Source organism: Echinops telfairi, unplaced genomic scaffold (genome assembly GCF_000313985.2).
Source record: "Echinops telfairi isolate 266 unplaced genomic scaffold, ASM31398v2 ScPeMD7_7427;HRSCAF=8465, whole genome shotgun sequence".
NCBI lineage: Eukaryota > Metazoa > Chordata > Mammalia > Afrosoricida > Tenrecidae > Echinops > Echinops telfairi.
In genome coordinates this window covers 8,438,883-8,459,087 of record NW_022111327.1, presented here as the reverse complement: position 1 = coordinate 8,459,087, position 20,205 = coordinate 8,438,883, and the positions used below count along the sequence as shown (strand labels likewise).

The 20,205-nt window shown below is 42.5% G+C and overlaps 1 protein-coding gene across 5 annotated transcripts in view; it reads right to left on the bottom strand.

Annotated features, from left to right (window-relative positions):
• Nucleotides 1-618: 618 nt before the first annotated feature.
• Nucleotides 619-20,205, bottom strand: part of PAK3 (p21 (RAC1) activated kinase 3) — a 148,449-nt gene continuing 128,862 nt past the window's right edge. For all 5 annotated transcript variants that reach the window (XM_045298575.1, XM_045298577.1, XM_004710052.4 and 2 more), the window contains 2 exons: nucleotides 11,512-11,649; nucleotides 619-7,241 (listed from right to left, as the gene is read on the bottom strand). In XM_045298575.1, the coding sequence (XP_045154510.1) occupies nucleotides 7,152-7,241; nucleotides 11,512-11,649 (228 nt within the window). In that variant the 3' untranslated portion in view covers nucleotides 619-7,151. The remainder of the gene's footprint in view (nucleotides 7,242-11,511; nucleotides 11,650-20,205) is intronic.

Sequence of the window (20,205 nt, the reverse complement as noted above, 5' to 3'; positions counted from 1 at the left end):
ACCTTGGGTTTTGAGGACTCAGAGGGCCTCCGACAGGCCTGATTCCACTCGATGCAGCTAGCAATTCTCAGTGAGGTTCAATGACATTTAGTCACGTTTTGAGGCGATTTAAACAAAAAATTTTAAAAAGATTCTTCCAGAACTGTCTACAGTCCAGGAGAGCTCCATGAACACTTTGGAAGGAGCGAATGGCTGCTCCAATGTCCCCAGTGGTGTGGACCTTGATACCAGACAGGAGGATAAAAGAAACATTCCGATGGCTTTACTGGTTCAATTTGCCAAGTATAAAGATGAGCAGAGCCAAATTATTTATTACATGGGATTTCTTTTGGCAGTTTTGCTTCACCTACTCACTGGGATCTGCCAGGTTTCGGTCCCACATACATTGAGTATGCGCATTCATCTCTGGGCTAATCCATGTAAAAACCAGATGGAGACTCTCGGTCTGAGTTATTTAGTGGCAGGCTCTGCAGGCCATTTCCTGTGTGGCTCACAAAACGGAGTATTTCTCTGCTTCCATTTCTGAGCCTGTGCGTCATTCCACCCTGCGAAGTGGCCAGTGCCCAAGGGGTAGGTGCGGAGATGTGACATAAAGGAGAAAATCACCAGTTTGTCGATGTTTGTCATTTTTATTGGCAATACTTCAGGTCCAAGTTTCAAACTGCAATATTTTTACACTCAAGACACAGTCATGCACAATCCATATTTCAATTTTCTATTGCTTCAACCACAATGTAAAGGAACAGCATTGGAACCAAAACAAATCCTTAAGAAGGGCAGATGCTGAGGTCAGAAAGATGGAACCGTACCATCAGCCGGTCTACAAAGGAAGTGACTCAGTTGAAAGCCAAACAAACAAAACAGACCATAAATACCTCTAATCCAAAGTTACAGAAGAATTTCACTACACGTGAGTTTACAGATAACACATTCTAACAAAAGCAATGCACAGCCAAATGAGGTACCATTTGGATAAACAATGAAAATGCAGATTCTCCTTGACTGGTGTGGTATGGATATTACCAATCGAATCCCAGTAGACATCAGTCCCCTTATGATCTAGCTCTGCCTAGCTGATGCACTGAGATCCACAACCCAACCCGTTAATGGTTATGGGGTTCTGTGAAAGAGCTTACCGTCACCAAAGAATACAGTATATGCGGGTCCATAAAGCACCCCACGCACAGGCACACACATTAAACTTGAATTTAGCCCTCAGGGCTGGTTGGCACTCTGCTTGTAGGCAGGGCATTGGGACTGGCCCCCTGACTTAACTTCCAGTATCCCTTCTTTCCAGCAGCATCCTCATACAACTAGTCAATAACTGCAGGAGTTTTCATGAGAAATGCTATCTTGACTTCCCTACAAGTAGATTTTGCACACTCCTTAATGCTAATAGCTTTGTTCATTTTCCTCTCTGCAACCTGCAAGTGCTAGGTCTACTCTTTGTAGTTCCAGCCATTAAAATGTATAGGTTCTGCCATCTTGTGCCATTTGAGAATTAATCTCTATCAAGCCAGCCAGCACTGCTTGGGAAAAAAGTAGAGGCCCCCGGGTAGTCCTCTTCTAGCAACTACAACAGTGTGTTTCTCTTGTAGTAGCAACTAGTGGCCACAGCTTAATGAAAACCAGACTTCACGCACAGAGTGTATGGAAAATGAAAACTGGGAACACGCAACAGAAAGAGGACATTAAAATAAAAAAAGAAAGCAACTGTGAACAGATTGAAAGGCTGCCACAGTTTAATCACCATGCCTTAGTATTCTTAAGTTCTTTGCCTTGAGTTGTTTAATCATCTCATGGAGTTCTAATATTCAATTGCAACAGGAGACCTAGGCTTAAGCCTGTGATATTTGCTATCACTTTCTCAGGCTGAATTTGTGAGTCAACCTGTAGGGAGAATGTGGGGGCGGGGTGCTTAGAAAGACCTTGAAGAGATCATCTAGTCCAATACCCTCATTTCACAGCCAAGAAAACCGAGCCACAGAATGGCTAAGTGATTTGTACAAGGTCACAGTTAAGTCAGTAAGGTAGCTCATATATTCCTAGACTAGTAGTCCTTCCACTCGCGACATCCGATGAGTCTCTAGAATTGCTGTTTATTTTCTCTTAGGTACAAAATCAGATGAACAAGGTGCCTGCCCAGCTGCTGGCATAATGTGACATTATTCACCCAATGTCAGCTTGCAAAGAAACCTCTAAGGGGCACTACCCAGCTTCCAGAAGTTGATCTTGCAAGTTCAGCGATATTCAGTGGCAGCATAAGTGCTACAAGTCCCCTTGTACTTGGAGGTGCGAGCGTGGAGGTGCTACCTCAGTTCCTGCACTTGCAGATGGTCTTTCATATAAAGCAGAAATTCCCCATGCGTGAGGTCCGAAAAAGGAGTGAACAAATCAAAGCTAACCAACCGAAAGATCCTATCAGAATCAAAGCTCTTATTAAAATGTTTTTCTTAGGAAAAAGATTTCCATTGTTTCTAAGGTCCCATTCATGTCTTTACCAATCCACATGCAAATATATGTCCAGATTGTACATTAAGCCTACTCAAAATCCCAGCCAGGCCCAGGAGACTATGTGGGTTTACAAATACTGAATTTCAGTCCTCATGTTAGGAGACTGGGAAAACCTTGCCTCCCGGTCACGCTGTTTGTTGAATGGAATATGAATGGCAAGTAGCTAAGCAAAGGACCATGAGATTAAAATGGGGGTGGCAGAACTAAGACACTCATTGCTATTTTTACCTTGAGGATAGTCAGTGGGAAGCCTCTGGATTCTCTAGAGATAAGAGTCTGCTTTGGGTGAAATTGAGGGATAGGAGGTTACGACATCGTTATCCAAGTCCTCTCCTCACGTCTCTTGTGAGTTTGAAGGAAATTCATCTCCTTTGCTTGGTGCTCTCCCTGCCTCTTTAGAAGCCCCAATGGCTGCACACAAGCTGCAGTCTAGCAAGAGAGAAAGCATGTGGGGAGCCCCGCGACCCAGCGCTAACAGGCCCACGACTGAAGGTCAACAGACAAGGCGGGTCTACATTTCAGTCGGACTGTTTTCTTTTCACAGGCAGCTTTTCATTGCAAATCATCATCGCTGTTGAAATAGCCCTGACTTGCCTAGTGGCCATCCAAAGGCGCCTCCTACCTAGATGATATAATATCTGGCCAGACAAGGAAATGGTGAGGGCTGGGGATTCTAGCCTTCGATCCCTCAAAAAGTCAACCTTATAATGTGCTAAAATGATCCAGATAGGTGGTATCTGAAATAGATATTATGAAGGGGATTGGTTAAGTAAGTACCACCCCTCCAATAAAAAAGTAACCAGCCATCTTGCAAGCAGAAGGATGTATCCCAAGTTCTGCTAGTGAGTTCGCCCTAGCTTTAACGTACAGAGAAGAAAGCACGTGCCATCCCCAAGCGTATGCCAACCTCAGCACTCAGGCAAGTAGAAAGCCTATGGAATCATTATAACTAGCAAATATCTGTGCCCTGCATGCTCTGGGCTCTGGCCAGAAGGCTCTGCTTCTGGTATCTTCTCTAGGTTTCTATAGTTCCCTTTCTGGTGTTTATTTACTATGAAACAATATAATGACAGCATTGAAGGATAGTTTAAAACAGAAGAAACAATTTATAATCCTACCACCCTAACACAATGGATTTCAATTATCTGTGTTCCCAGTCTCTGTCCTTACGCACACTTATTTTTACATCGTGGCAATCTATTTATGTGATTTAGAAGTGATTGTATAGATTCTTTCCCCTCTGAGAACTGGCAGCCTCGTCAGAAATAAACAACCCATTGAGCAAAGGAATATATTTACACAATCTTTGACTGAGAGATATCTTTTATAGACAAACATCTCAAACTATCAAAACAGTTATACAAACAACAAGAAGCAATTTCTTAGTTTTCTTTTTCTTTTAGTAATGGAATGTGCTTCACAGGGGGGATAGAGAGATGTGATCAGGCGGTTAAACTGAAACAGTGAGGTGCAAATTCACAAGCCTGAAAGAAATCTGACCAACACAACCGAAGAATAAATACTTGAGTCAAACTTTCTGACATGACTTGGCCATCCAGTAGCCAAAATGGAGCACAGACACACAAATATTTACAATGACACACAGACGAGATCAGCAAGAACGAAGTCATTACTCAACATGGTGACTGATCCGAGGGGATTGGGACAACCCAAAATCCTCCTGGGATTACGACAACGCACCGGATCCTTGCTACAACGTTAATGCTCTTTTCTTTCTTAAATAAATAGTTTCTACTGTGCTTCTCACCCTTCCCTGACTTTCCCACTGCCCTATCCCTATCTCAGGACATTTTGAATCAACATTCGACAATGTGCCCTCGTAGTCTCAGGGCACACTCGCAACATTAAAGATCTGGATAGACTCACCTGTGTCAAGATGAGCTAAATAAAACAAAACAAAACAAAAAAACAGGGAAAGGGGATCAACTATCACCCATCCGGAGTCCAAGTTGTTCAAGTGTATCAAATGAGAGTTCTTCACCATCCTTTTGGCCAGGAGAAACAGCTTCTCTCTAATACTTCATAGAAATATACACAATTCTCCAACACAGGGAAGGGGCTTTAGGGACCAGAGATTAAAAGTTGTTCTCGTTGTAAAATATACATAGAAATACATTTGTAAGGGGAATGCCTACTGGGCTACATGACCATCAAATCTTGGTCACGAAGTAATGGTAAAGTACGCGGCTCCTCATCTTTATTATGCAGAACCTGAAAGTGTGAAAGATCAGCCTTTTCTCTGCCTACAGTGATCTGAAGGATCACTGCTCCAGGGTCTTAAAACCAAAAACCAAAAATAAAAACCCTTTATGACTTAGAAAAGATGCCGACAACTAGGGCTTCTCGGTCAGTTTGGGGCCTTCCTGTCCTGGAAGGCCCCAGTCATCAATGTACTGAATTCTAGGGATTTCATTGGATTCCCTGGCATGATGAGTGAAAGAAAAACCATCTCCACTCCAAAAAAAAAAAGGAAAAGAAAATAACAAAAGCACCTTAATTTTAAATAAAATAAAAATTAAGGCCTCCATCTCTCATTAGAACAGCGTGGTATTACGATTTTCAGGCCCAGCCAACGTGTGACAAAATATAACATGGTATGCCCCCAATGAATTCTAACCAATGATTTTTCTTTTCATATTTCTTGCTTTATCCCTTCTGGGTGGATTTTCCCTGAACATGGGGATGGGGGGTGGGGAGAGGTGTCAAGCCCTATCCCATTTTATGGTCAAAGAAAAAAATTAGGAAAATAGGATTCTCCACCCCTGGTTCCATCTCCTAAACCCAAACAAGTGCACTGCACGGTTTGCAGAAACTCTAAGGAAAGTGCTTTCAGTTTAAGAATAGTTGGTTAGATGGGCGATACACCTTGACAGAGAGGCTCACATCATTGATGTCTTCGTTACCGTCAATGGCGACTATCCAGTTTATTGATATACTGAAAATCAATAAGCCTTATGCTTCATCAATTGTTAGCTTCCCCAAGACATAGAGAAAAAAACCTCCCAGAATTGATAAAATCGACAATACCCTATCATTTTCCATGCTGGCATCCTCCAGATATTTTTCTCTGTTCAGAACTTTTCTGAAGTGTCAACTGGTGGGTTTTGGGGGGGGAAATAGATGTATGGTGAAACAATGGTCCAAGCTACAGAAGGAATTCATTTGGACTGATATTTTTTGGGATGTATGAATGGCGGCCAAAATGGTTTCCACTAACAAAATGTTAAAATGCAAACGCCTGAGAGGGACAACACAGGAACACACTGCATTGTGAAACACAAACGGAGGATACCGAGGGGATCAATAGGGGACAATCACCTAGAGCCAAATACTGGTTGGGATAGAGAGTTCTCACTGACCTCCTATTTCTTACAGAGTGGATGTCTGTGAGATCTGGCTCACCAGCTCTTTAGAAAAAAAAGAAAGAAAGAAGAAAAGATGATGAGTTGTCAAAAGGGATCATTTTTATCACCTGGAAATGGGGTTCACTGCCTACCCCCCCGCCCACCGATGTACCTGTTTTCAGTGTTCTGTGCTCCACAAGCACACAAGAAGATTCAATAAGGTACCTTTTCACCTTTGTTCATGTTACAAGTATTTTCAGAGGGACACCTCATCCTGTTGTCCTTGTGTTTCTCAGAGAAAGTCCCGTCTTAGTTCTCCTATCAGGCTCTTCCAGGTGCAGGATCTGGACTGGCCTGGCAGGAGTGGCCCTGTTTCACTGTGTCTCTGTTGCAGCATCATGAAGATGAGCAAGCTGGTGTCTATGAATGATCAATCAACTGCCTCTTTTAAGCATCCTTTTGAAAATGTGACAGGATTTCACCAAGGGAGCTTTATTTCAATATGCAGTTTTTAAAAAGCCCTTCCTGAACACACATGTTCCTCTCCTTTGGAAAATGTCTTAAAAAGAAACCTCTCCCAATAGAAATGTGGAAAAAATAGGTACACAAACCAAGCCACCACTCTAGAAGAATCAAAAAATTACAACTCTATTAGGGCGTGGACTTCCACATGTGCACACAGTCCTTGCTCAGCTTATAATTTTTTTGTGTAGGGAGTTTTTTTTGCTTTCTTTTTTTGGTTGTTTTTGCTTGCTTTTTTTTAATAAAAAGTGTGGACATTTTGTTGGTTGGTTGGTTTCGTGGACATCTAATGAGAATGCATGTGAAAACCATCACAGTGGATAAGGAATGTTGATGGAGGGTCCAAGGCAAGAGGGACTACTCTCTAACTTAAAAGTGAAGACAACACGATGGAGCGGGAGTGTGCACCTTTGAGAAACTTTCTTCTTCAAAGCGAATGCACAAAATGAGGGGATTCACTACTGGCTCTTGCGCTTCACGAGGGAAGTGACCATTTTTGCTGGCCACTTCCACATTGCTGCCCTGTTGGGGCTGCGATTCGGGCTTACAAATAAATTACAGAATCTGAGGCCATAGGAAAAAAGGCTTACAAGAAGGTTCGATTTGTTGAAAGTGAAAGCCCCTCCCCACCACCATCCACCCCTCTGGCTTCATTTTGCTCGTCTTTTCTTCCATCTCTTCGGCAGCAGCGTTTGTTTGTTTTTTCAGTCCTTCTCATGAGGGAGATGATGGCGGGTAAGGTTTGCCGTCCTAGCGGCTGCTGTTTTTAATCGCTTCCTTGGCAGCGATAATCAGGGGAGTCAGGCTGGAGAGAGGCTTGGCTAATTTTAAAAATGGATGCTGCAAAACACAAGAAGAGAGAGGGAGGGAGAGAGAAAAAACAGAGGAATGACTGGAATTCTTTCAACAAATCTACTACTTCACATTTGCAAACACTTTCTTTTGGGTGTTGTTTCCTTTTCCCCAGTAAGATGCCTTTGGAGCACCCAATGAAGCACGGATTGATTCATTAGTTACAGTGCCAGCCTTTGTCTGCATCCTGCAATGTTATCAAATGCTCTGGCATATGACCTGCAGCGTTAGAGTTAGGGGGTCTTGTAACAACACATACTATTTGCTCTGGGCTCACTTTCTGATTTTCTTAAGGAGTTTATCTGGAATAGTCCCAGAAAAAAAAGAAAAGAAAAGAGTAACTCAGTCGAATGCTAAAGACCTTTTACCCTGAAACCAGTAGCTTCCTAATTGCTAACCCAACACAGCTGTGCTTCCACCATTTCCCCATTGGGCTCTGCAATACTTTTCAATCACAGCCTTCGAATGGATTGGGATGCATGGCAACCCTATAGAGCAGAGTAGAATTTCCCCTGTGGGTTTCTGAGACTGCCAACTCTTTATGAGCACAGGGAGCCTCGTCTTTCTGCCTTGGAGCTCCTGGGTGGATTCCAACTGCTGACCTTGAGGTTAGCACTTAGCAGCCCAACACATAACCCACTATACTACCAGGGCTCCTTGGCGGTACTTAATCCAAGTGAATTATCCCTTCCTACTTTGAGTTGTTTCCCTCTGTCATTTTGGTTAACCGTTTCCTCTTCCTCTTCTTCCCGAGTTTCATGTCCTTCTCCCAGCTGACACGTTATCCGAACTTGCCACCATCTTCTTTTCCTCTCTTACTTCTTTAAAAACCTCAATTTCTTTCATAGTGTCAGCTCTAATCTCTGAAATCTCATAGGAGTATTTCTACCCTGTCTTATAGAGGCACTCCGAGTTGGCATCAAACCGAGGGCAGTGAGTTTAGTGTGGAACCTTCTCTTCCCTGAGCTCTGGATCCTATTCCATCACTGGCTGTACCGGTATTTTCTCCTGAATGGCCTCCAGTCATCTTCAACATTTAAAAATATATGTTAAAGTATCCTACAACAGGGTACTCTCCTTGTGTGATGTAAGGTACAAGAGCTTTGCAGTCAAAGCACCATATAATCCACAAAAATAACATATTCATGTAAGTACCATATACAATACAGAAATGATGAAGCAAAATTGTTCTGGCATAGTGTGCCCATGCATATACTGCGCAGGTCTCCTGATATTTTTTTTCTTTTTCTTTTTTATCATTTTATTGGGGGGCTCTTAAAGTCCTGATCTTTCTTGAAGTGCATTTCTGCCTCATCTACCAGTCTGCCATTATCCCAAGTAAACGGCATCCTTTTGTTCATTTTTCTTCCAGTCTGCGTCTTCAATGTCCTGCTTCTGAGCATTAAAATAAGCCATGATCGAATTTTGACCATAAATGTGTAATAAAGACCTACATCATAGTCAAGAAGTCATAGATCAAGCTTTGTAGTGATCAGAAAGGAACCGAGTAAAACCATGCCTGTTTCTTTTATTATAAGTAGTACTTATAGTACATTAGCACAGTAGATGAATGTGAACACTTCATGAGATTGACGTAAGTGAAATCAGTAGATTCTATTAGATCTGCTTATTTCCTAGCTTAATGGTTATGAATTGGGCTGCTAGCTGCAAGCTCAGCAGTTCCTGCCAGGCATCAGGCAGACGGGGATGTCTAGCCCCATGAAGAGTTATAGTCTAACAGGCAACAGAAAAGTGGGTGAAGGGAGACATGGGTCAGTGTAAGACACGAAAAAATAATAATAATGGATAAATTATCAAGGGTTCATGAGGTGGGGAGAGGGAAAAATGAGGAGCTGATACCAAGGGCTCAAGTAGAAAGAAAATGTTTTGAAAATGATGATGGTAACAAATGTACAAATGTGCTTGACACACTGGATGGATGTATGGATTGTGATAAGAGCTATATGAGCCCCCAATAAAATGTTGTGTTTTTTTAAAGAGTTACAGTCTAGGAAAACCCACAGGGGCAGCTCTATTCTGTCCTACCAGGCTACTATGAGTTGCAATAGACTCAATGGCAGTGAGTATCGATTGAAGTCAGCAAAGTGGGAAGGAAACACTGGCACAGTATGCTTATGAAAATAATGTGCACTCGGGGTCGGGGGTGTGGTTGGCAAAAAAAATTGTTCAACGCATATTTTTTTGTGGGGGAAAAACCTCAACAAGATGGTACCTAGAGTCAATCCTTAACACTGCTTATTATAATGGTTAAATGAGGTAAAAGGAAATCCTCATATACTACCCAGGGATAAAGATATATTTGACATTATGTTCGCTTCTACGGTTTTCCTTTTACTGAATGTTACCATTGTTTGAGACCTTGAAGTCACTTTTACCTTCCTCTCTGTTCTGTTCCACACATACTTGTCTACCAAGTACTTTCATCTCGGTTCCTCTTACACTGGTCTTTCCTTTTCTTTTACACAATCCATTGTGTCAAGCACATTTGTACATTTGTTGCCATCATCATTCTCAAAACATTTACTTTCTGCTTGAGGCCTTGATATCAAGCTCCTCATTTTCCCCTCCCTCTCAGCTCCCTCCTCCCTCATGAGCCCCTGATAATTTATAAATTATTATTTTGTTATATCTTGCCCTGTCTGACGTCTCCCTTCACCCACTTTTCTGTTGTCCATCCCCCAGGGAGGAGGTCACATGTAGATCCTTGTAATCGGTTCCCCCTTTCCAACCTACCTTCCATCTTTTACCTCAATTTATCTCAAATTGATCCATCTTTCGAGGCTCAACGTATTTCTTTTCCTGTTCACAGACATGTTCTCATCACATCCTAGCCTATTTATCTGCTCAGCCATAGCATTTGGTGTTTGAATAGTCGAATGAATCTCTAAAGAGAGTTGCATTCTCTTTTCATGTACCAGGGGAGATTTCCAACTTTGGAGGAGTAGGTATCATACATTCAACAGTTTCCTATCACCCACTAGGCTAATATGCCAATTAATCTCCATTGACTGCTAGGGAATTATCTTAGGTCACACAGAAAGCATACAAATATTTAAGACACTCCCATATCTCCTCTTAAGCTTTTCCATTGGTTTCCTTCTAACCTCTGTAATGGATCATGGTAAGTTATGGTTGGAAAATAGAATTATATAGACTTGTTAATATGCATGCTATTATTTATAAGTATGAAACAAAACACTACAGCAACAAACTATCAGACTTAGACTCAGTCATTGAACCAGTTCAGATAAAAGAACTGTTGGGGCATGGATTATTTTGACTATTGATTCAACTGTCCATTTGACTATATAGCTATGTAATCCTAGATGACACATGAGGAATGTGCCCCAAGGTGTATAGGTAGAGAGAGGAGATGTGTAAGCAAAGCACTCAACAGATCAGGGCCATTCCAGATTTGATGCTTTGGGCCAGCATGGTCAATGTTCATTGGTAGCAAAAGAAGTCCAACCTCAATTCTTTCAAATCATTGTATCCCACATGTGATTTGGGCTGACTTGGTACTTTTGGGGGGTGGGGTGTAGCTCTGCATCTCTAATGGGAGTTCAGACCAATAGGAAAGGCTTTGGGGCTTGGGGGTGTGGGGCTAGTCTAGAACAAACTGAATCTGGGGTTAGCACTCTATGCTCTACCTTTTGTTTAATTGAGTTATGAGTTCAAAGGCTCAGAGAGAGAATGCTGTTCTTAGATGTAACACAACTTGATGTATGCTCCTGAGGAGAGTCTCAGTGGGAAGCTGTGTGTATAATCCTGGGCATGTGTTACTTTATCAATACCTTAGTTTGTGTTACATTGGTTTGTGTTTTTTGTGGTACAAAGTCAGATAATCCAGAGTTGAAGAAGTCCCAGTTCTGCTACTAAATAGGGATATCTTGGGCTAGCTGTAAATTTGAACCTCAAATTCCATATCTGTAAATTGGATAATAACACCTATCCTATAGACCTCTATATGGGTTACACCTACCCTATCAAGTTGTTGTAAGAATCCAATGAGAGAATATATGCTAAATGCTGGAGTCATAGGAGGTCGTAATTAACTTCATATATATCATATGCATCAAATTAACATCATATTTCATGGCCCTGAGGGCATGAATCCCTCAGGGTATGTGCCTGTGGTTTAAAATCGAAGAGTTGCAAGCCGACAGCTCTTACTGTCACACACATGAAAAATCCCCCAAGTCTGGCAGTCACTGTAATGGTCCTATTTGATTGTTACCTGCAACAGCTCCTTGGCAGCTCCTCGCCTATCCACATCCATCTCAAGACAGCGGTTTAAAAAGTCACGGAAGACAGTTGACAGTCTCTCGGGATTCTGGAGCTCCGGTGTTCCATTAGTGGCTATCAGATATAATGCCTGGGCGGGGGAGAAGTAGAAAAAAAATCTATTCAGCACATAAATAGTAGGCACGTGGCTTGGCACCAAAGGCATAAATGCAGTTTGTCTTCTGGTTTGCTCTCTGCATCTTGAAAATTCCATTTCAGAAAATGAGCTTGACATCTATTTCCAAGTTCCTATACCATTTTGAAATGATTACTTTTGGCAGTGTGTGACAGTGAGGTCCTCCACCCTCAAAAGACTTGGAACTACATGTGAACAAGGTGGTCCTCAGAGAAGTAAGCCTGTAAAAATCCATCTACAAGTAGTGTGTGATTAACTCTCAGGAGATGGCCTGTAAATGTGGGACTCCGGAGGTTGGGAATACCCATGCATCCACTCATGATTACCTGAGTATGACCTCCAGAGGCTTAATGGAAACCTGAAGGTAATTTGTCTCTTGTTTGGGAAATCTGTGAACATATGAGGTAGAGACTGACCGGGGTGGAGGATTAGAAAAGTACAAAGAAGCGCAAGATGGCAGTGGCCCTGAGAGGCAACCTGTCAGGCCCAAATACTCCAGTACTTTTGTTCCTGGGGCAAATGTATAGATTATACTGATTATAATTAGTTGTCTATGTAGTCCTGCCTGTAATAACAAAAATAAGAGAAATGGGGATTGGAAAAATAGGTGTATAAAAATTCCATTGTCTTTTGATTTTATTTTTCCATGAACTATCTAAAGCCTTCCCCCCTTTTTTGCTTTTTTCTTTTCCTCCCTCTGTCCCCCCACCTTCCTTTTTCCTGCCCTCACACCTGCTCTCCTTCCATCAATCTCCATTCCTCATTTGCCACCTGTCCCCCCGCCCTCTCTCTAATGCTGAAGAACAAGAATATCACTTTGAGGACTAAGGTGGACCTGACCCCAGGCAGAGGACCCCTGATGGCAAAGGGCTTACGAATGCAAGGTAAGTGGTTCAAAACCACCGGCAGGAGAAAAACCGGGCTTTCTACTCCTGTAAAGAGTTAGTCTCAGAAGCGCACAGGGGCAGTTCTACTCGGTCCTGTAAGGCCATTATGAGTTGGCATCAATTTTGATGGCGGTGAGTTTGGTTTTTGATTGTGACTTAAGCCAGGGTATTTTCAATCATGTCATATATCATGTGAAGTTGGGCAATGACTAAAGAAGACTGTAGAAGAACTAATGTATTTGAATTATGACATTAGCAAGGAATATTGAAACATAGCATGAACTTCCAGGAGAATCAACAAATATGTCTTGGAGAAAGTATAGCTAATATACTCCTTAGAAGCAAAGATGGGGCCGGCTTCATCTGCCGTACTTTGGACATGTCAAGGGAGATCAGTCCCTGGCAAAGGGCTTCATGTTTGGTGAAGTGGAGGGGCAATAACAAGGAGGAAGACCCTCAAGGGGATGGACAGGCACAGTAGCTGCAACAATAGGCTTAAACCTATGAACAATTGTGAGGATGGCACAGGGCCTGGTAGTGTTTCCTTCTGTTGAACACAGGGTTGCTATGAGATATAACAGACTCAATGGCACCCAACAACAACAACAACAATAACAACAACAAACAACTATCTGAAATAGCACTGTTGTGTAATGTCAGTACTAAGAGACAGAATCAGGGTCCCCTACATATTAAGACAAAATTAAGCTTTTGAATTAAGCTTCAGGACCATGCTTAATTCACAAATATAAACCCATCCTTGGAAGCTTGTGACACAATGTATATAAGGTATATTAGATAGAGGGGACCATTTAACGAAGTGACCTTCTTTTAAAGAGCACATGATTTAGCAGGAGTGATAGACAGACAGACAGATAGATAGATAGATAGATAGATAGATACAAAAAAGTGAGCAAAGAGCTATTAGAAGAGAGGAATGTAGAGAATGCTCAGGAAATATAAAGATGACACAATTTATACCAGAGCTCAGAGACTCTTGACAGAGGAGGTTGGCATTTGAGCACGCTCTTGAAAGGTAAGTAGGAGTTTGCTTGCAGGTACATGACTGCCTATGCGACCAACCAGCTCTGATGAAGACATGCCCCCTCCAGAACCTCTTGAGCTTTACAGCAAATTATCATCCCCTTTACCCACCCTTACCACCCCCCACCATGATTCCTACTATCCTAATTACAGCATTTGTACCAAAGTCTTTTCCCAGGTCAGTTGGCATAAGCAGGCAAGGGCATCTCTTCTCTTTTCTAGCAACTCACATAAAATACACCTTAAAAAGGCTAGGAAGGACACTTTAATCCAGTGTCTATGAACCTATATAGCCTGCCCCAAAGTTTTCCTTCAAATGTAGATTGCTGGATTCCACCCTCAAAGTTTCAGATTGAGAAAATCTTGGGGGAGGATAGGAGCCCAAGAATGGGCATTTCCAAGTGTCCTATTGATACTGAAGCTGCTGGTCCCTGGACCACACATTGGTTTGATCTACTCCCCCCATAATTAAGTAATGAGCTAAACTAGAGGTTCTCCAACCTGTCTAAGGATTAGAACCACATGGGTGAGTTTCTAAAAAATCCTGATGCTCAGGTCTTATCCCCTGACTAATTAATTTAAAATCTCCGGGAGAGCACAGAACTGAGGAATCAATGTTTTTGAAACTCTCTAGCTGAGAACCACGATGAGGCCCGCTGGTGGCATAGTGGCTATGCATTGGGCTGCTAACCACAAGGTCAATCATTTCAAACCACCAGCCCCTCCAAAGGGGAGAGCTGGGGCTTTCTAGTCTCAGGAAGAATTCACAGTCTCAGAAACGCCCAGGGGCAGTTCCACCCTGTCCTACAGGCTCGCTATGCACCAGCATCAACTCAGTGGTAGCGAATGTTGTTTTCCTTTGGAGGTGAGAACCGCAGGCTGATGATCTGGGATCCATCCTAGACATAATAACTTCGAATCTCCATATTTTAACAGGCTCCTTAATTTATTCAGAATTACACCACAATTTACGTGTCATGGGATTTCACAGAGAGGATTCTCTTGCACAGATAGGAGAATTACATTGCTACATACAGAGTACAATCAAGCCTTCCCCCACCCCAATACATTAAAAAAACATATGTAAATACTCTCCCCTCCACATAAACACCTTCTTTCCCCCCTCCATCCACTCCTTTCCTATTGTCAGCTCTTTGGTGGATGAATAGCACATACAAAATCAGTTGTAAATCCAGTTTTAACTCATAGGAGTTGGGATGGATAAAGGACACACAAACTCATTTTAGGCAATCACTGATTTTGCTACAATCAAATGGTACACAAGCACAGCAGTTACATGAAATAAAGTTCAACCAGAAGTTCAACCAGACGGCTTTTCCTTCTTGGATGATTTGTGTTTGAAGCATCTGTCCTCATAAGCCATCTCTGTTCCCTTATTAAAAGAAATTTGATTGCGGCAAATTACATATGCTGTCTTCTCCTAACACCTCATTCAACTGGCCACATTTTCCCAAAACTTGCTATCTTTTGCTTACTCTTTTCTGCTCTGTAACCAAGCCCAGTCTCAAATCAATAACTTCTCTCCATCTTTCCACTCTTCCTAAGTCTCTATTCATGCCCTAAGGCTCCAGTTTTGTGTTTTCCTCTCATCATTCCTAGCTCAATACTCTGTACATTCTTCTTCCTTACAAGAAAAAAACAAGTTTAACCCACGTCCTTCTCATCTGTTTAATTGTTGCCTAATTACCTTGGGAAATTTACAGTACTCTTTCCATTCCATTTATGAATACTAAAAAAGATGACCCGCATCAGAATTGTTGAACTTGAGTACTGCTTGGTGACTGCCATGCATCCAGGAAGAAAGCCCAGACGTAATAAGGAGCGAGTGCTACCACCTCTTAGTGCTTCGGCGTGCCCACGTCCTCTTCAGCACGTCTCCACAACAGTCTCAGTGGAAGGTGGGCATTGGGGATGAGCAGGAGTCGGGAGCAGGTGTTGCCTTGGCACTGATCTGCTTACACTACCCCATCATCAATCTAACTATCAGTATAAAGCTGTCCTTGCTTGACTCGATATTATGATCCTAAGGTTTTAAAAATTATTGCAAGTATATAGAGAACAGTACATTGGCCAATTCAATGTCTTTCACATGGACAATTTGGTGAGAGTAATCATGCTGCACACCTATCACCCAAATCCACTGCCAAATTATCTGCCACCATTATCCGAAACTCTCTGCTTCTCCAACAATGCCTGCTCGCCCGCCCAAATCCCTGGCATCCACAGATAAACTTTGGGCTTTATACATTTGCCTAGTCAAGGTATCTCACATTAGCATAATTCCACATCTTTGTTCTTTTAGTAGTGAAGATTTTGATTCAGCATCAGATTTTTCAGAGGCCATCCATATTGTGGCCTTCATGAACCAGGACCTCATGTCTCTTTATATTATCGATATTTGTAGATGTCTTTAAAATTGTAGATGTCATAAATGCCATTTTAAAGACAGCATAATTGTTTCTGATGTGGATCCACCAGCCTCAAGAAGCTATTCAACTGTCATTGGGCTGATTAAAATAGATGTACTATGGAAAATGTTGAAAGGCAAACACACTAACATGTTAGCTAACAATAGTTCCATCTAGTTCGGAAGGCTCATTAATGACTTAATTTTTGAAATGTAGTTTTCAATTTTTCACAATGGACACAATTGTCCTTATGGGTAGGATTTGTTTTTTAATAGCCTCCAAGACCATTATTTAAAAAAATAAATTTAAAAAGCCGTGGTGTCCAATTGACCAAAAAAAAAAATCCTCATCTGTTCTCTTTGTCTTCCTAGGATTAAACCTACTTTTCATCAAGCACTACCCTTTGAGGGAAACAAAAACTCCAGACCATTGTTTTCATTGTAATTGCAACAGTATTATTTCCAACTAATACCCATTGCGAATATCTACTCTTTCAGTTACATTATGGGCAAGATTGGCCTTTGTGGACTGGCCTTGGGAACCTCATCACCATGAATAGTGCCGCTTCCATGGGGGGACAGCACTCTGCTTTCAAATAATCAACTTTAAAATGAACCTTATGGAACACACTCTGTGCGTAAGTTGGGTACTACCTTATAAGAATAAAATTTTTACCCACTGCTCTGCTAATGCGTCCAGTTGTAGCCAAGAAGGGCATGAATAACAAAATCAGGTCTTAGATGAAGAGATATTAAGGATGATTGATGTTTATACTGTGGAGATTGCAATCAATGTCACGAAGCAAAATGTGTATGGATGGTTGAATGAAAACTCATTTGCTTTATAAACGCTCACTCAAATGACAACAAAAACTTGAAAGGGAAACACAAAGATTGAGGAGAATCAATCTAGACATGAGTAATCAACTTTTGATTCTGTGAAAAATTAAAGACAATGAGATCAGTATTAGAAATTAGACTGGAGATTTTCCAGGAAGTCGGTTGGTCTTTCCCAGTGGTCTCAAAATAGCTCATTAATATTTCTACAGACTCCAGAAGGAAAAGGTGTCTAATTTCTCAGTTGTTGAATGGAAAAGATGGCATGTTTTCCTATTATTAAATCTACTGGTTTGCTTCTTCTCCAAAACAGATCAAACACATATATCCCCCTGGGGGTGTAGTGGCTATGCTTTGGGCTGCTAACCGTAAGGTCAGCTGCTCCTCTGGAGAAAGATGAGGCTTTCTACTCCCATAAAGAGCTACAGCCTCAGAAACTCACAGGGGCAGTAGTTCTACTTTGCCCTATAGAGTTAATCTGAGTCAGTTTCAACTAGATGGTAGTGAATTTATGTGTGTGTGTATCCCTTAACCCTATTAATGGTTTCACTAGCAGTCAAACAAGTCATTTTAAGAAATAACCACCCTTCAGTTCTTCTACTTCTTCTACAACCTTCCCATCCCCCATTCTAACTATGGTAAATCTACCAAGTCTTTAATACATCCTTCAGAAACATCTTTATACTCATTCACTTGTCTCTGAGACGCCCCCTCCCCCGAGTCTTTGGTTACGTTCAGACTTCTCTTAGACTGCTATGGTAACTCTCACATTGGGTTTCTTCAGTCCAAGTCTTTTCCTTCTCTAGTCTCTAATCGTTCTCATCATGTCATCCACTTCCCTCTGCATTAAATATTTTGGTGGCTCCCCATGGTCCACAGACATGGTTTTTTCCAAACTATGCTCCCTCAGATCCTCTTCCTGAGCTTCTAAGAGGGAATAGGAATAGAGATTCTAGCACTCTGGCCCCACACATGTTTGGCTCAACCAGAGAAATTCTTTTTTTTTTTTTTTGGGTGGGGGGGGGGCTCTATTTATGTTTCCAAACAAGATTTCATTTGAGCCAATGGATTCACTATCCAAACCAAACTCATTGCCCCGACTCATAGTGTTGCCAACCCCTGTGAGTTTCCAAGACAGTAACTCTCTATGGAAAGAGAAAGGGCCATCTTTCACCTTAGGAGGTGGTTTGGAATTGCTGACCCTTGAAGTTAGCAGCCCAAGGCTTAACCACACCACCACCCAGGCTCATGAATCCACTGGACATAGTAAAGACCCCTTTGGGGATGAGTTGGCCACACACACACACACACACACACACACACATCTAATGGCACACAACTAGTCATGACGGCATTAATGTTTGAATCCAGAGGCTAGGAGTCTAGAGTCTATGGTATAAACCACTGTGACATACTACTTTCTCCATGCTCTCAGTCTCCGGGGTAGAGGTTCTACTAGCAGAGACAGACAAGGTCCCTCCAGAGAGGGTGCACACTAAGCATTGTGTTGTTAGGTGCCATCAAGTTATTTCCCACCCCTGAGCGCCCCCCATATATAACAGACGGAAACACTGCACAGTCCTGTGCCATCCTCACAATTGCGTTTATGTTCGAGCCCACTGAAGTAGCCACTGTATAAGTCTGTCTTGTCGAGGATCTTCCTCTTTCTCTCTGCCCCTCTACTTTACCAAGCAGGATGTCTTTTTCCAGAGACTTGTCTCTCCAAAGTATGTGAGCGAAACTCTCACCATCTTTGCTTCTAAGGAGCGTTTTGGCTGTCCTTTTTCCCATGAGTACAGCCAGAATGCTCCTCAAAACAACAAAAGACCTCACTGGCATTGAATTGATGCCAACTCATAGTCACCCTATAGGACAGGGTAGAACTGTCTCTGTGGGTTTCCGAGACTGTCACTCTTTGGGGGATTTTATTTCTTTCTTCAGAAATAAACTTTGGGGAGTAGAAAGCCTAATCTTTCCCCCCCAAGGAGTGCCTGGTTGGCCACTACACCACCATGGCACCAGCAAAATGCTCCTGACCATGAGCAAGTGGTTTGTGTACTCCGAGAGGAGCTGGAATCTCTTCATTGCCTGGGGACAGAGAGCAGGTACACAAAAGAATTTCATACAGATTCACAAATGTATGTGTGTGTATGGATGTGTACACATACATCTGGTTTTTTTAAAAGCAACTGGTACTCTGCTGCTTGCTGCAGCCTGTGCCTGTCCTAGATCCTTTCTCGTTTCTTTTATGGGAGAGAGTTGACAATCAGTGACCTGCCAGCATGTGATTATGTGATGCAGGCCCTGGGATTTTCCGAGGCCAAAGGTCAAAGTGAATTGCTACCTCCACTGTGTCTGTGGATCTGCTATTTCTCTACTTCTAAAATGGGCGTGCATAGGACCAGATGGGCAAAAAGAACTCACTGCATTATAACTACCTTTGTATTCCACACTTGGCCTTCATTCAACCTAACAGTCCACAGTGATGACAGAAGAAGCAGTATGGTCCTGCATACTCATTCTCATCTGTCAGCAAATGTTGCGGGGGCTTTTAGTGTTGTTTTAATTCTTTAGCTAATCCCTCAGATAAAGTTCTTGTCAGGAAATACTGAGAAGGGCGAGGTGTGCTCCGGGAGCAGACCTCGGCAGTCCCAGCAGCAGCCGAGGTCTGGGACTGTGGGAGCCTGGGGAGTGGGAAAGTTGCAGAGAGAGGAAATGACCAAAACAAAATGGAACAGGAAGCAGGGGAGGGGACCTCTGAGAAGAATAGGGAGCAGGAGGAAGTGGAGCAAAGACAGGGGCCTGGGGACAACGAAGAGAGATGGTGGCCGGTGGAACGAAAAGTGATGAAAATAAAGGCTCAAAAGGCTAAAAGACCCCTTCCCCATTTTTCTGGTCATGTTGACTTCCCCATCTCTCATTTTCTCTTCAAGCTATGCCTAACCTTCGAGTTCGGCAGCACATGTTCGAATGACATTTGCTCACATCTCCCCCTCAGATGATGAGGATGGAAGGGTCTACGAACTCCCTGGCGCTACTAAGCTTTCTTCCATATGAGCACATTAGGCCCAAACAGTCTGACTGACAGATTTTGTGAAGCCTGCACGGAGGCTTACATAAACTGCTTTCCGGTTGCATTTGATATGAAGCTCAGCAGTGAAACCCCTGTGTACACAGGAACATCTGATTCTCTCCCTCCCACCCTGAGTCTATGCCACCTTTTTGCCATGGCTGCTGCATGGCAGTGCTCCTCCCTGGGCTTCTCCCTGAGGGTGCCAACTGAGGGGGCTTGCAGAATCACCGCCTGCCCACCCC